This window comes from Paroedura picta, chromosome 3 (assembly GCF_049243985.1).
Source record: "Paroedura picta isolate Pp20150507F chromosome 3, Ppicta_v3.0, whole genome shotgun sequence".
Classification (NCBI taxonomy): domain Eukaryota; kingdom Metazoa; phylum Chordata; class Lepidosauria; order Squamata; family Gekkonidae; genus Paroedura; species Paroedura picta.
The window spans coordinates 171262702-171277898 of record NC_135371.1 but is presented as its reverse complement, the minus strand read 5'-3'; the positions used below and the strand labels follow the sequence as shown (position 1 = coordinate 171277898).

At 54.0% G+C, this 15197-nt stretch overlaps 1 protein-coding gene across 1 annotated transcript in view; it reads left to right on the top strand.

The window, feature by feature from the left end:
• The window catches only part of PRICKLE3 (prickle planar cell polarity protein 3), a 42723-nt gene extending 27830 nt beyond the window's left edge, over positions 1–14893 (top strand). The window contains exons 6-9 of the mRNA XM_077329529.1: positions 8563–8766; positions 9695–9881; positions 11702–12208; positions 12992–14893. Of these exons, the coding sequence (XP_077185644.1) occupies positions 8563–8766; positions 9695–9881; positions 11702–12208; positions 12992–13641 (1548 nt within the window). The 3' untranslated portion in view covers positions 13642–14893. The remainder of the gene's footprint in view (positions 1–8562; positions 8767–9694; positions 9882–11701; positions 12209–12991) is intronic.
• Positions 14894–15197: the final 304 nt, after the last annotated feature.

Below are 15197 nucleotides of genomic sequence, written 5' to 3'. Positions count from 1 at the left end.
GATGTCCATGGTCTACAATTCCCATGAGCCCACTGTGGCTCTCCAGATGTCCATGGTCTACAATTCCCATGAGCCCACTGTGGCTCTCCAGATGTCCATGGTCTACAATTCCCATGAGCCCACTGTGGCTCTTCAGATGTCCATGGTCTACAATTCCCATGAGCCCACTGTGGCTCTCCAGATGTCCATGGTCTACAATTCCCATGAGCCCACTGTGGCTCTCCAGATGTCCATGGTCTACAATTCCCATGAGCCCACTGTGGCTCTCCAGATGTCCATGGTCTACAATTCCCATGAGCCCACTGTGGCTCTCCAGATGTCCATGGTCTACAATTCCCATGAGCCCACTGTGGCTCTCCAGATGTCCATGGTCTACAATTCCCATGAGCCCACTGTGGCTCTTCAGATGTCCATGGTCTACAATTCCCATGAACCCACTGTAGCTCTCCAGATGTCCATGGTCTACAATTCCCATGAGCCCACTGTGGCTCTCCAGATGTCCATGGACTACAATTCCCATGAGGCCATGTGGCTCTACAGATGTCCATAGGCTACAATTCCCATGAGCCCACTCTGGCTCTCCATATGTCCATTGTCTACAATTCCCATGAGCCCACTGTGGCTCTTCAGATGTCCATAGGCTACAATTCCCATGAGTCCCTGGTCATCTGGAATTGTAGCCCATGGACATCTGGAGAGCCAGTGTTTGGCCACCCTTGGGGTATCCCCAGAATGAAAATTTGTTGGATTTAAAGGTGCCACGGGACTCTTCTCTCTTGCTTCGGACCAGCAAAACTACCCCCTTGACTTTGTCTCAAAATACAAGTTGATCTGTCTGCCACTCACTACTGTAACCGTGCAACACTGAAAAACAAGAAAAACTAGCTGGACTAGCTAACACCTTCAAGGGTTGTCTTAGACGGCCCAGTTCTCCAGCCATTGAATCAAAGGCCTCAGCTCTAGCGCTCCGTCTGTGTTGTCACCCATTTCCAAAAATGATTTCCAGATCAGAGTCCATGCTAGCCGGCCCTCTTACAAATCTTAGCCCATTTACAATTCCCTGGCTAACTGAGGTCAGCTGATAATGATTAACCAATCGGGACTTGTTTTTGCTAGAACCTTCCAGACTAGCCTTTTTCAACCTTCTGACTGTGGAGGAGCCCCTGAAATAAAATTTCAAGCTTTGAGTACCCCCAGAAGTGATGTCCGCTAGACACACCTCCCTGCCGTGCCTCCTGGAAGTGCTGTGTCAACGGAAGTGGTGTCACCACCCGCACAATTCGCCCTCCTTTTGCTTTTCCCCCCAACACTTTTAATACTACGACGGTGCTTGTGCCTCATGTAGGTCAGAAAGAAGGGCAGGAGCTGAGAAGACAGCCCAGACCCCCCCCCAATACCACAACTCGGTCTACTCTCCCCCCTTTGATTTTTATGTCCGTGGCCTACTTGGAGTCCTGTGTTCAGTTTAGGGCACCCCAGTTGAAAAGGGATGGAGACCAACTGGAGCGTGTCCAGAGGAGGGCAACAAAAAGGGTGAGGGGTTTGGAGACCAAGACGCAGGAGGAAAGGTTGGGGGAGCTTGGTCTGTTTAGCCTGGAGAGGAGACGACTGAGAGGGGATCTGATCACCATCTTCAAGTATTTAAAAGGCTGCCATGGAAAGGATGGAGCAGAGTTGTTCTCTCTTGCCCCGGAGGGACAGACCAGAACTAAGGGAATGAAATTAATTCAAAAGAAATTCCGTCTAAACCTCCGGAAGAAGTTCCTGACAGTCAGAGTGGTTGGCTTCCTCGGGAGGTGGTGGGTTCTCCATCTTTGGAGATTTTTAAGCAGAGGCTGGAGAGCCATCTGACGGAGAGGCTGATTCTGTGAAGGTTCAAGGGGGTGGCAGGTGACACTGGGTGAGTGATAGGGTTGGGAGTGCCCTGCCTAGTGCTGGGGGTTGGACTAGATGACCCAGGAGGCCCCTTCCAACTATGATTCTGTGACTTCAAACACCTGGAGTGTAGTATCTGTTCTCGGAACTGGGCTGGCCTAATCCGAGCGGGGAACCTGAAATCGTTCGCAGCGGTTGTTCAATCAGAAGCTGTGATCTGCTGGCAGCGGGAAGGCATTCCAGGGTGATTCCAGGACACTCCCTCGTTTGCTATCTCGGGTCGTTTGTGGGTCATTGTCTGGTGGGAAGGAGCTCCGTCCTCCACCTGCTTTCGTACGTCGGAGGTGGCGACAACTCCGCTTTCGTTCATGTGGGTTTCATCTGTACCGGCAGGTCCTGGGGAAACGTTGCCCCAACCGTGGAGCCTCTGAAGGACTGTAGTGACTTCCCATTCCGACAGCCGCTACAGTCACCTGTGGGCGGCTTCATCACTGCCTTTTCTTCCTTTGTGGCTGCACGGTTTCCCACTGGACTTCCCTCCAGTGACCCTTGCTTTCCTCTTGGGTTTGGTGCCGTCGAGAGGAAGCTGGATGGGTTTCCTCGTCCCATTCTGGTTTTCTTTTTTTTTTTACTGGAAACAAGAAAATGCCAGGTGCCGCCAGAGGGTGGATTAACGGGCTGGCAGCAGCATAGAGAGGATGAGGTTGGATGGGCTGCAGCAGCTGGGAGCTGCTACAGTCAGCTGGAGGCTTCCGCATGGGCCAGTTCCTCTGGAGGGCCAATAACAGGCCAAAGAGGCTGAGGCCTTCTCCTGATGTCATGTTCCGGCTCTGGGATTCAAAGGCTTAGTGCCTCTGGACATGGAGGTTTCCCTCAGTCACTAAAACTATGTAGTAGACCATTGACAGAGCTCCCCTGTTTTGGCCTCTGTGCTTCATTTACTGGCCCCTCCAGGGCTACCGACTGGCCACTGTGTGAAACAGGATGCAGGTCTAAATGGACCACCGGTCTGATCCAGTATGACTTTTTCTCCTGTTTTTACGGTGTGGTCCTCTTTCGACACCCTCCCCCGATACCCAAATTATGAACAACTTCAGAAACTGGGAGCAGGAAGCACATTGGTCGTGGTGGACACCATCTGTGGGGTTTCAGATTCTCCGACTGACATTTGGGAAAGGTTAGAAGAAAGAACCCCTGGGGCAGGGTCTCTCCCGGCTCCTCCAAGCTTCAAGCTGGGGTTTCTCTAGATTGCACCCTCATCCCCAGCACTATAGGGCAGTCCTAATGAAGGCAGCACCAACCCACTGGCGGGGGTGTGCGTTAAGAGTTGGGGCAGTTGTCAAAACTCAGATCTGGCGGAGATCTTGCTTTTCTAGGCTGCTCTGAACTGCCAGGGTAGATTATGCTAGGGCAACAGCGACACCTAGAGCCCAGGTGAGGTATTCCACCCTCTCTTTTACCTTCCATTTAATGGCTTTTCCAGAAAATTAGAGAGGTGGAGGGAGGTTGAATTTTTGACAACCTTCTATTATTTATCGCTGTTGACTTCGAATGGATCAGTGGCCTTTTACTGTGACCCTGATGGCTCAGGCCAGTTCGATCTTGTCAGATCTCAGATGAGGAGCAGGGTCAGCCTTAGTTAAAAGGTAAAGGTATCCCCTGTGCAACCACCGGGTCATGTCTGACCCTTGGGGTGACGCCCTCTAGCGTTTTCATGGCAGACTCAATACGGGGTGGTTTGCCAGTGCCTTCCCCAGTCATTACCGTTTACCCCCCAGCAAGCTGGGTACTCATTTGACCGACCTCGGGAGGATGGAAGGCTGAGTCAACCTTGAGCCGGCTGCTGGGATTGAACTCCCAGCCTCATGGGCAGAGCTTTCAGACAGCTGGCTTACCACTCTGCGCCACAAGAGGCTCTCAGCCTTAGTTAGAAATTGGCAAATAGTGTGTCCCCCACTGATAGACTGAGAGCTGAAAGCCACTTCGATATTTGGAATTCCAGTAAACAGAGCTAAGAAAATGCCATTGGAGAATTTTCTAATAAATAAGGAGATGTGTTAAGGATTTATTAGTGAGTGACTGATGAAAATTTTGGTTTGAAAACGGCTTGTATATCCAGACTCTGTCCTTGCTAATAAAAGAAGAAAAAGACTTTAGCGCACACTAGTGTGTTTAGAGGTTTAGCCTCCAGGTGGGGCCTGGGGATCCCCTGGAATTCCAGCTCCTCTCCAGACTGCAGAGATCAGTTCCCCTGGAGGAAAGGGCTGCTTGGGAGGAGGGACTCTGTGGCCTTGGACCCCACTGAGGGTCAGGGATGCCAGCCTCCAGGTGGGGCCTGGGGATCCCCTGGAATTCCAGCTCCTCTCCAGACTGCAGAGATCAGTTCCCCTGGAGGAAAGGGCTGCTTGGGAGGGGGACTCTGTGGCCTTGGACCCCATGGAGGGTCAGGGATGCCAGCCTCCAGGTGGGGCCTGGGGATCCCCTGGAATTCCAGCTCCTCTCCAGACTGCAGAGATCAGTTCCCCTGGAGGAAAGGGCTGCTTGGGAGGAGGGACTCTGTGGCCTTGGACCCCACTGAGGGTCAGGGATGCCAGCCTCCAGGTGGGGCCTGGGGATCCCCTGGAATTCCAGCTCCTCTCCAGACTGCAGAGCTCAGTTCCCCTGGAGGAAAGGGCTGCTTGGGAGGGGGGACTCTAGGGCCTTGGACCCCACTGAGGGTCAGGGATGCCAGCCTCCAGGTTGGGCCTGGGGATCCCCTGGAATTCCAGCTCCTCTCCAGACTGCAGAGGTCAGTTCCCCTGGAGGAAAGGGCTGCTTGGGAGGGGGGACTCTAGGGCCTTGGACCCCACTGAGGGTCAGGGATGCCAGCCTCCAGGTTGGGCCTGGGGATCCCCTGGAATTCCAGCTCCTCTCCAGACTGCAGAGGTCAGTTCCCCTGGAGGAAAGGGCTGCTTGGGAGGGGGGACTCTAGGGCCTTGGACCCCACTGAGGGTCAGGGATGCCAGCCTCCAGGTTGGGCCTGGGGATCCCCTGGAATTCCAGCTCCTCTCCAGACTGCAGAGGTCAGTTCCCCTGGAGGAAAGGGCTGCTTGGGAGGGGGGACTCTGTGGCCTTGGACTCCACGGAGGGTCAGGGATGCCAGCCTCCAGGTGGGGCCTGGGGATCCCCTGGAATTCCAGCTCCTCTCCAGACTGCAGAGCTCAGTTCCCCTGGAGGAAAGGGCTGCTTGGGAGGGGGGACTCTGTGGCCTTGGACTCCACGGAGGGTGAGGGATGCCAGCCTCCAGGTGGGGCCTGGGGATCCCCTGGAATTCCAGCTCCTCTCCAGACTGCAGAAATCAGTTCCCCTGGAGGAAAGGGCTGCTTGGGAGGGGGGACTCTGTGGCCTTGGACTCCACGGAGGGTCAGGGATGCCAGCCTCCAGGTGGGGCCTGGGGATCCCCTGGAATTCCAGCTCCTCTCCAGACTGCAGAGCTCAGTTCCCCTGGAGGAAAGGGCTGCTTGGGAGGGGGGACTCTGTGGCCTTGGACTCCACGGAGGGTGAGGGATGCCAACCTCCAGGTGGGGCCTGGGGATCCCCTGGAATTCCAGCTCCTCTCCAGACTGCAGAGATCAGTTCCCCTGGAGGAAAGGGCTGCTTGGGAGGGGGGACTCTGTGGCCTTGGACTCCACGGAGGGTCAGGGATGCCAGCCTCCAGGTGGGGCCTGGGGATCCCCTGGAATTCCAGCTCCTCTCCAGGCTGCAGAGGTCAGTTCCCCTGGAGGAAAGGGCTGCTTGGGAGGGGGGACTCTGTGGCCTTGGACTCCACGGAGGGTGAGGGATGCCAGCCTCCAGGTGGGGCCTGGGGATCCCCTGGAATTCCAGCTCCTCTCCAGACTGCAGAGATCAGTTCCCCTGGAGGAAAGGGCTGCTTGGGAGGGGGGACTCTGTGGCCTTGGACCCCACGGAGGGTCAGGGATGCCAGCCTCCAGGTGGGGCCTGGGGATCCCCTGGAATTCCAGCTCCTCTCCAGACTGCAGAGCTCAGTTCACCTGGAGGAAAGGGCTGCTTGGGAGGGGGGACTCTGTGGCCTTGGACTCCACGGAGGGTGAGGGATGCCAGCCTCCAGGTGGGGCCTGGGGATCCCCTGGAATTCCAGCTCCTCTCCAGACTGCAGAGATCAGTTCCCCTGGAGAAAAGGGCTGCTTGGGAGGGGGGACTCTGTGGCCTTGGACCCCACGGAGGGTGAGGGATGCCAGCCTCCAGGTGGGGCCTGGGGATACCCTGGAATTCCAGCTCCTCTCCAGACTGCAGAGATCAGTTCCCCTGGAGGAAAGGGCTGCTTGGGAGGGGGGACTCTGTGGCCTTGGCCCCACTGAGGGTCAGGGATGCCAGCCTCCAGGTGGGGCCTGGGGATCCCCTGGAATTCCAGCTCCTCTCCAGACTGCAGAGATCAGTTCCCCTGGAGGAAAGGGCTGCTTGGGAGGGGGGACTCTGTGGCCTTGGACCCCACTGAGGGTCAGGGATGCCAGCCTCCAGGTGGGGCCTGGGGATCCCCTGGAATTCCAGCTCCTCTCCAGACTGCAGATATCAGTTCCCCTGAAGGAAAGGGCTGCTTGGGAAGGTGGGCATTGGACCCCACTGAGGTCCCTGTCTACCCCTAAATCCCCAGGAGTTTCCCAACCTGGATTTGGTAATTGTAACACACACATACACACACCCATTCCTTACCAGTGGCCAGGGGGCATCAAGCAACCCTGTCACTGAGCCTGCAAGAGACGAGCAGGTAGCTTTAAACATACATAAGCATCCTCAAAGGTCAAGGAACACTCTAATACAGAATTGATAACTTCTTCCCAGAAATACCCAAAACCGGGACCCGCCCAAAGCTTACAGTTAAGGGACTCCTCCAGTGAGTTACAACACCAACAATTAGACACCCAAACGGCCTTGAGCCAAGACGAAAGGTGGGGTCTAATTGTTTTAAGAAGTAAATTAGTGAAACCAGCACCTTGAACTAAGCACGGAGAGAGCCGGTTTATGACACGCTCTCTCTGACCCCTCCTAGTCAAAAGCAGGCCTTGGAAATGCTATGATGTTTCTGAAAAGACAAACTGGAACGGCCGGCCGGGCGTGCGTGCCCTTTAATTTGCGTTCCTCGAGCAAGTCACAGCAACACGCCTATGCATTCCCCTCGTGCGTGCATGCGAAGTCTGCCGCCTAGACCTGGTGACCCGTGATGTGTAAAAGCCCACGGAGAGTGGGAGAGAATCTTTAGGGCTGGGAGTCTGACGGCACGAAGGAAAGGAAGCCGGCCTTCTGAAACAAGCATCATGAATGCCAACGCAATTTTATTTGGAGTCTGAGATATTTAAAAAATATATATGGACCGGGAGGAGAAGAGAGGCATCAAAACCATACAGCAGGCCTCAGCAGGGGAGAGCTAGGCTGTGGGTTTGAGCAGGGATCCTCAACCTGTGGTCCTCCAGATGTCCATGGACTACAATTCCCATGAGCCCCTGCCAGCATTTGCTGGCAGGGGCTCATGGGAATTGTAGTCCATGGACATCTGGAGGACCACAGGTTGAGGATCCCTGGGTTTGAGGACAGCCTGGACTGAGGGACTGCCTCCCTGCCAAAGAGCTCTATGCTCCGCCAACAACAACCAGCTAATGGTCCCTGGCCCTAAAGAAGCCCGCCTGGTCTCGCCCGGGGCCAGAGCATTCTCTGTTCTGGCCCCTAGCTGGTGGAACGAGCCCCCGGAGGAGGACAGGGCCCTGACGGAGCTGAAACAGTTCCGCAGGGCCTGCATTTGGCTGAGACCAGGCATACCCAACAACATCTGCAGGGCGCTGCTCCCTCCCTGCCAGAAATCCATCCATGCATTCTGCTCCTGGACCTGTTTGCACTGTTACCACTGTTATAATTATCAGTTAGTAGTATTAATATTATGGTTGTTTCTTGTATTGCTCCTATGCTTTACGTAAACCGGCCTGAGCCTCCGGGGGAGGGCTGTATATAAATATAATAAATAGATAAATAACCTTTTTGGTTTTCGCAGGACTTGAGCTTTTGATCTGCATAAAGTTTCTCTGGAAACCGCGCAGTCTGCCCTCCCTGCCGGAACGGCGCGTTTTGCATCTGGTTATAAACAAACAAACCTGGATCTGGTTTCAAAGATTCCCTGTTCTCATGCAATGCTGGGAATATGTTTTTGGCAGAGTCCATTAGAGCAGGGGTAGTCAACCTGTGGTCCTCCAGATGTCCATGGACTACAATTCCCATGAGCCCCTGCCAGCAAACGCTGGCAGGGGCTCATGGGAATTGTAGTCCATGGACATCTGGAGGACCACAGGTTGACTACCCCTGCATTAGAGTAGGATCTACAGTAAGGATGGCTGAATGGTAGCTCTCCAGGTGTCCATGGACTACAATTCCCATGAGCCTACAATTCTCATGTACTACAATTCCCATGAGCACATGCTGGCAGGGTCTCATGGGAATTGTAGTCCACATACATCTGGAGAGCCACCTTTTGACCACCCCTGGTCTAGGGGAACGGCTGGGGAGCTTTCATGGAGCCCCGAGGATCCACAGAGGCCTAGTTGGAAATCCCTCAGCATTGCCAGGAGCGCATGAGCATCATGTTTAAAGGGCTTTGTCAAAGCCCCATGCGAGTACTAAGGGCCGGTTTCCTTTCCTCGGCAGTGCGGGAAGCAGATATGCGGTGGGGACATCGCCGTCTTTGCCAGCCGGGCCGGGCACGGGGCCTGCTGGCACCCGCAGTGCTTCGTCTGCACCACCTGCCGGGAGCTCCTCGTGGATCTCATCTACTTCTACCAGGACGGGAAGATCTACTGCGGGCGGCATCACGCTGAGCGTCTCAAGCCGCGGTGCGAGGCCTGTGACGAGGTGAGGGCTCGTGTGCGGAATTACTTCCCAGGGGGGACTTGCAGTCGAGGAGGGAAAGCCCTATTCTTCCTGCTGCCCCCCCCCCTTTTGCCCCTCTTGCTCTGTCTCCTGTCCCCCCACTCCTGTTGCACTCTGTCCTCCCCCGTTCCTGCCACACAGTCATCGTCCCCCCCAAACCCTTCCCTTACACTCATTTTTCGCATTCAGAAATTTCCGAGTCATATATTCCCATCTCCTCCCCTTGGCTGATCCTTCATTTTTTTAACAAAGAGTTTTGGTTCCTTCCCTCTTGCTTGGTCTCCTCTCCACCCCCTCCCATTACACTCATCCCTCTCCCAAAATGGGCACACAGTCCCCCCTCCCCAACCCTTCCTTCGCACTAATTCTTCCCCTCCTGGAATTTCCTGGTCATGTGTTCCCATCACCTTTCTTTGGCTGATCCTTCATTTTCAAAAAAACATGTTTTGTTTTTATGCCTTCTTACTCCTTCTGCTTCCCACCTTCTCCTGTTGCGCTCTTCCTTCCCCTGATCCTGCGACTCATTCCCCCCCCCCGGCTCTCCCCTCACACTTGTCGTCCTCTCCCGAATTTCCCCGCTCATAGTTTCCCTTTGCCTCTGCCCCAGCTCTTCCCTCACACTTATTCATCCTCTCCCGAATTTTCCCGCTCATAGTTTCCCATTGTCTGACTTTGGCTGATCCTTAATATTTAAAAAAAACATTTTCCCGATTCTCCCCGCTTTCTCTACCTCCTTCCCGCCCCTCCTGTGGCACTCTCCCTCCCATGCGCTCCCCTCCCAGCTCCTGCCTAACACTCATTTTTTCCCTTTCTCAAACTTTCCCAGTCTTGCACTCCCAACCCCTCCCGTTCCCCTGGCCCATTCTTAATTTTTTTTCAAATATCCATTTTTCCCTTTTTCCTTTGCCAGATAATCTTTGCAGACGAGTGCACGGAGGCCGAGGGACGCCACTGGCACATGCGCCACTTCTGCTGCTTCGAGTGCGAGGACGCGCTGGGCGGACAGCGGTACATCATGCGCCAGAGCCGCCCCTACTGCTGCCGCTGCTACGAGAGCCTTTATGCAGAGTACTGTGATGCCTGCGGGGAGCACATCGGTAAGGCGGCTCGGGGTCTGGGCCAGGGGATCGAGGGTGGGAGGGCAGGGCGGTCTTGGCAGAGGCTGCCCGGCTCTCGGGGAGGTGCTGTGGCCCACTGGAAGAGCCCTTGTGGTTCTCAGAGTTAAAAGTATCAGGGAAAAGGCGATGTGGAAGACCTCTGTTTGCTGATCCCCTGAAAGGTTCCTGTGCTGGGACTCAACCTTTCCCAGCCAGAGTCGGCCTGATGGCTTAGGACTTCCTCTCTCCTGTACTTTTGGTTTGAGAAGTGAATCGTAGAATCATAAGAGTTGGAAGGGGCCGTGGAGGCCGTCTTGTCTGACCCCCCTGCTCAAGGCTGGATCAGCATAAAGCGTCCCTGACTTGGGTTCATCTGGCTGCTGCAAGGGGGAGCTCACGTCCGTAGGCTGTCCTTTCTGCTGCTGAACTACTCTTAGGGTGCTTTCGGACATGCTAAAAGAGCACACTTCCAAACTGCCCTGGAACTGGGGTTTACTGTATGAAATGGCAAGGTATACTTGTGAACGGTTGCCGAAGGGGATTGAAATTGCATTATTTAGCATGTGCAGAAGTGCCCTTATTACTGTAAAGACCTCAGTACTAATATCCAGCCGGTATCTCACTGCCTGTGGTATAAGCTCTTTCTTTCTAGTTCTCTCCTTTGCTGCTTCTAATATGGGTCAACCTTTCAGGTCCTTGAAGAGAGCAATCCTGCCCCCCCCCTTCTGCTCTTCGCCTCCAGATTGACCGTTCCAAAGTCCCTCAGCCTTTCCTCATAGGGCTCTCTTACACCTTGTATGTTCGAAATTTATTCTCATATTTCTGCAGTATAATACATTTGTATGCATTGCAATACATTTTTAGATATTTTTAAACTGTCTCTCACTCTAGGTTTATCTTCTGCTTGCATTGCAAATTTGAATTTTGAAATTGATGTATTTCCCAAATAATCATTTTTGCCATTACTGCCTACTCGGCACATCTGTTTTCCCGTTCCTCTAAATATGGACAGACATCTAATTTCCATTTTGCTGTGTAGGGGATTTCAGCTGCTGTCACAATATACTCCTACATCTCTTCCAATACTTTTGGCAATTCATTTGGCAATATTCCTAGTAACATAATTTTTGCTTCCATAGGGAATTCAAATTTTAGTATGTTCTGCTTTTCCCCCCACGAATTTAGTGATTAAGAGAAATGGCTTGTTAATCTGGAGAACCAGGTTTGATTCCCCCTCTCCACATGAATCCAGCCTTGGACTAGTCACAGTTCTCTTAGAGCTGTTCTTGCAGAGCAGTTCTGTCAGGGGTCTCTCAGCCTCACCTCCCTCACAGGGTGTCTCTTGTGGGGAGAATGAAGGGAAGGCAATTGTAAGCTGTTTTGAGACTCTTTCAGGTAGTGACAAGCAGAGTATAAAGAAGATGAAGAAGAATTGGCTTTTATACCCTGCTTTTCTGTACCAGAATGTGTCTCGAAGTGGCCTTCCCTTCCTGAGAGAGCCCTGATGTTACTGCTCTGTGAGAGCAGCATTACCAGAACTGTGACTAGCCCAAGCTTAACCAGCTGGCTGCATGTGGACCAGGGAATCAAACCCAGCTTGTCGGATTAGAAGCTGCCACTCTTAACCACTACACCCACTCTCCTTCTTTCGCTTTTTTACAGGTCCACCATGTATGCTTAAAATGTTCCACCTATAGCTCGACATTCCCAACGTTTTCCTTGATCGTTCTTGTCTGCTTTTTCAATGGCGTTTGGAGTAATTTGCCAGTAATCCCCCTTAAGTGTCTTGGCTTTTCCCTCCCTCCCTCCTTCCCTCCCAGGCATCGACCAGGGCCAGATGACCTACGAAGGGCAGCACTGGCACGCCACCGACGCCTGCTTCAGCTGCTCCCGCTGCCACCAGCCCCTGCTGGGAAAGCCATTCCTGCCAAAGCAGGGCCAGATCTTCTGCTCTCGGGCCTGCAGCCTGGGGGAAGACCCCAACGGCTCCGACTCCTGCGACTCGGCCTTCCAGAGTGCCCGCTCCCAGGATTCCCGCCGGATCAGCTGGCAGCAGCGGCGGGTGCAAGCCCAGCGCTCACCGTCCTCCCGCGTTGCCCGCTCCATTTCGTTCGGGGGCCAGCCACCGTCGTCCCATGTGGCCCCCAGGACCCGAAGGAGCTGGAGCGGCTTGCCTGGGGAGGAGGCGCCCACGGAGACGGAGGAACTCTCGGAGCCGGAGAGCAACGGCTCGGGCTGCAGCCAAAGGGGCAAGGAGCCTGTGAAATGCACCTCCCGGGGAACTTCCACCTGCCCTCCGCCGGCCACTCCGCAGGAACAAGGCACAGGTGAAGTAAAGCCGAGAACGGTGGAGAATTGGGGAGAGAATCCAGACCAAAGTGGCTTTGGGGTCACAGTCCCCAGGCCAGACCTTTGGTTGGGGCTCAGATTAACACCTGCAAAGTTAGCATCTGTGGCCCCAGCCAGTCCGTTCTGTTCTATTCCATTCATTTACTTTGTCCATCTGTAAACCACCAGACCAGCCTGATTGGGGGTAATCATACAGCTTGACCTCAATAATCCATGTGATGCAACAGTGATAAATGGTGGGTTTATATAATTTTATAATAATTTGAACTGGGTCGTATTTGATGACTTCATTGTTCCAGATTTTGTAAACTGCCCTGAGATGGGCAACCAAGAGGGGAGGTATATAAATCATGGAATAAATAATGGATGGATGGATGGATGAATGGGTGGGTGGGTGGATGGATGGATGGGTGGGTGGGTGGCTGGGTGGGTGGGTGGATGAGTGGATGGATGGATGGGTGGGTGGGTGGGTGGATGGGTGGCTGGGTGGATGGATGGATGGGTGGGTGGCTGGTTGGATGGATGGGTGGATGGGTGAGTGGATGGGTGGGTGGATGGATGGATGGATGGATGGATGGGTGGGTGGGTGGGTGGGTGGGTAGGTAGAAAGTTTGAGCCCAGTGGCAGAGAGAGTTATGTGGAGAAACCATTGCTGTTAATCTTAATCCTGACTTTTAAAATCATACCATATCCCCAAAATGCCATTTCCCCTGGGCACCCCGTTGGGGACCCCTGCTCTAACCCTTCTCTCTCTCCCACAGGCCCTGAGATCCGGCCTCGATTCCAGCGCACCTCTCCTTTGCGCCACTCGATGCCCGAGCTGGGGACGCCTCCTTCCAAAATCCCGGATTGGAGCTGCAGTTCCGCTTCCAAACTCCAAGCCCCCGTCCGGACACGACGCAGCGAAGGAAACGAGCCAGGGGCGGAGAGTTTTGCCCGGGCGGGAGCCCCGCGGGTCAGCTTCCGAGAGCCTCTCGTCTCCGGAGAGCCAAGCCCTTCCTGCCCTGAGCAACCCAGCCTAAACCCCCAGCTGCTTCAGAACGGAGAGGCCAGCCGGCGCTACCTCCGTTCGACTTCTGACAATTCTCTGAACCTGCGGGGCCAGGGGTGGAGACCCAGAAAGGGGGCCGGACTGGGCAGGGGAAACAGTCTCCCCTACTCAGCTTCCGACGGAGCGTTTCCTGCCTGGCACCACCGCTACCCTCCCCCCGGTTGGGACTTCAGCTCCTCCGATTCTTCCGACTCCTCCTCGGAGGAGGAAGGCTACTTTTTGGGAGAGCCTATCCCCCTGCCCCCACACCTACGGGGCGGGGCTAGCCCCGCAGAGACCACGCCGCCCGCTGAGTCTGCACGGAAACAGCAGCGCCGGAGACTACGAATCGTCCGGGATAAGAACTGCGTCGTGGCGTAAACCGTCCACCTTTGAGGCTCTGGCTGTGGCGATCCCACTGTGAACTCAGGACTTTGGGTCTACGGAGCCATTAAGTGTTGACCATTCGGGGAGGGGGGGCTGCTGGGTTTGAATCTGGCATTCGTGATGTTAGCTTCTTCCACTCTGACCTCTCACCTTCGACCCGCATCTCGTTGCCAGGCAACCTCTGGGAGTGACCTCGGGGACACCACTGAAAATCTTCTCTCCTTTCCTCAGGGACAACTTGAGTGCTGGCATTTTTTTTTCATGGTGACCTTTGACCTTTAGACCCGTAAACTCCCCCTCCCCCAAAAAATACTGACCCGTAAACTCCCGGTCTGTGGTGGTGCTCTTGACCTCGGTTGTATTGATTTCTCCGCTGTTGCCTTTTTGACCTTTCTACTGTGACCTTTTGACCACTGAGTAACCCTTTCCTCTCGAGCCCTCAGAGCAGGGGTCTCCAACCTTTCTGGTCCTTTCCAGGCGCCTTTGGGTGCGGCTTCAAAATGGCCGCCGCGGGAGGAGTTGCCAGTCACAAAAATGGCGGTCTTGCCCTTAGTCTTGCAGTAGAGATCCTTGTGCTGCGACGGCCACTGCTGCCACAGCACTGTTTTAAAAACTGGCACAACCGAGCAAATCTCCAGTGGCCAATCAGAAGCCTTGCTGGGCACCTGGCCCCCTACCCCTTCCTGAAAACACTTGAGAGGCACCATGGCGCCCACCGGCTCCATGTTGGGGATCCCTGCCTGAGAGCAAAGGAAGGATCCTCTTAAACTTCTGCACTCTGTGCCCTGTTAGCTTCTTTACCTGGGAACCCTTGAACTTTGGCTGTGACCTGTCCACTGTGACCTCTGATCTTTTGCCACGTCTCCCGGAGGATCTTTCTGAACCTCAGCCTTTCAAGTTGCCATTATTAATGTTAGACTGTTAACGAGGTTGCATGGTTTCAAGCTTTTGGGGGTGCGTTTTTCTCTATAAAGGTGTTTGGCTGTGTTTAAGTATATCAATGTTGGTATGTATGTGAGGGGTGCGGTTGAACACCTCTCCTCAACTGAAACAACCCCCCCTTCCAATTGAATATGGGGGGCAGAGCCCCCAACCTCTCCATGCCACTGGAATTCCTTCCCCATCTCTGAATCCACAGATTTGTGCATCTCTCCACAATTTTAAAAAATATATATGTCCGAGTGTTGTTGTTTTTTTTCTAATTAAGGTTTTAATTTAAGCAAACTTTAAATAAAAAAATATAATGAAAAAGCATTCCGATTCAGCGAATTTGACTGCGAGAGCCACATCTGGAGGGCCTTGAATTAAACTATAATAATAATTAAAGTATAAAAGGTAAAGGTATCCCCTATGCAAGCACAGAGTCATGTCTGACCCTTGGGGTGACGCCCTCCAGCATTTTCATGGCAGACTCAATACGGGGTGGTTTGCCAGTGCCTTCCCCAGTCATTACCATTTACCCCCCAGCAAGCTGGGTACTCATTTTACTGACCTCGGAAGGATGGAAGGCTGAGTCAACCTTGAGCCGGCTGCTGGGATTGAACTCCCAG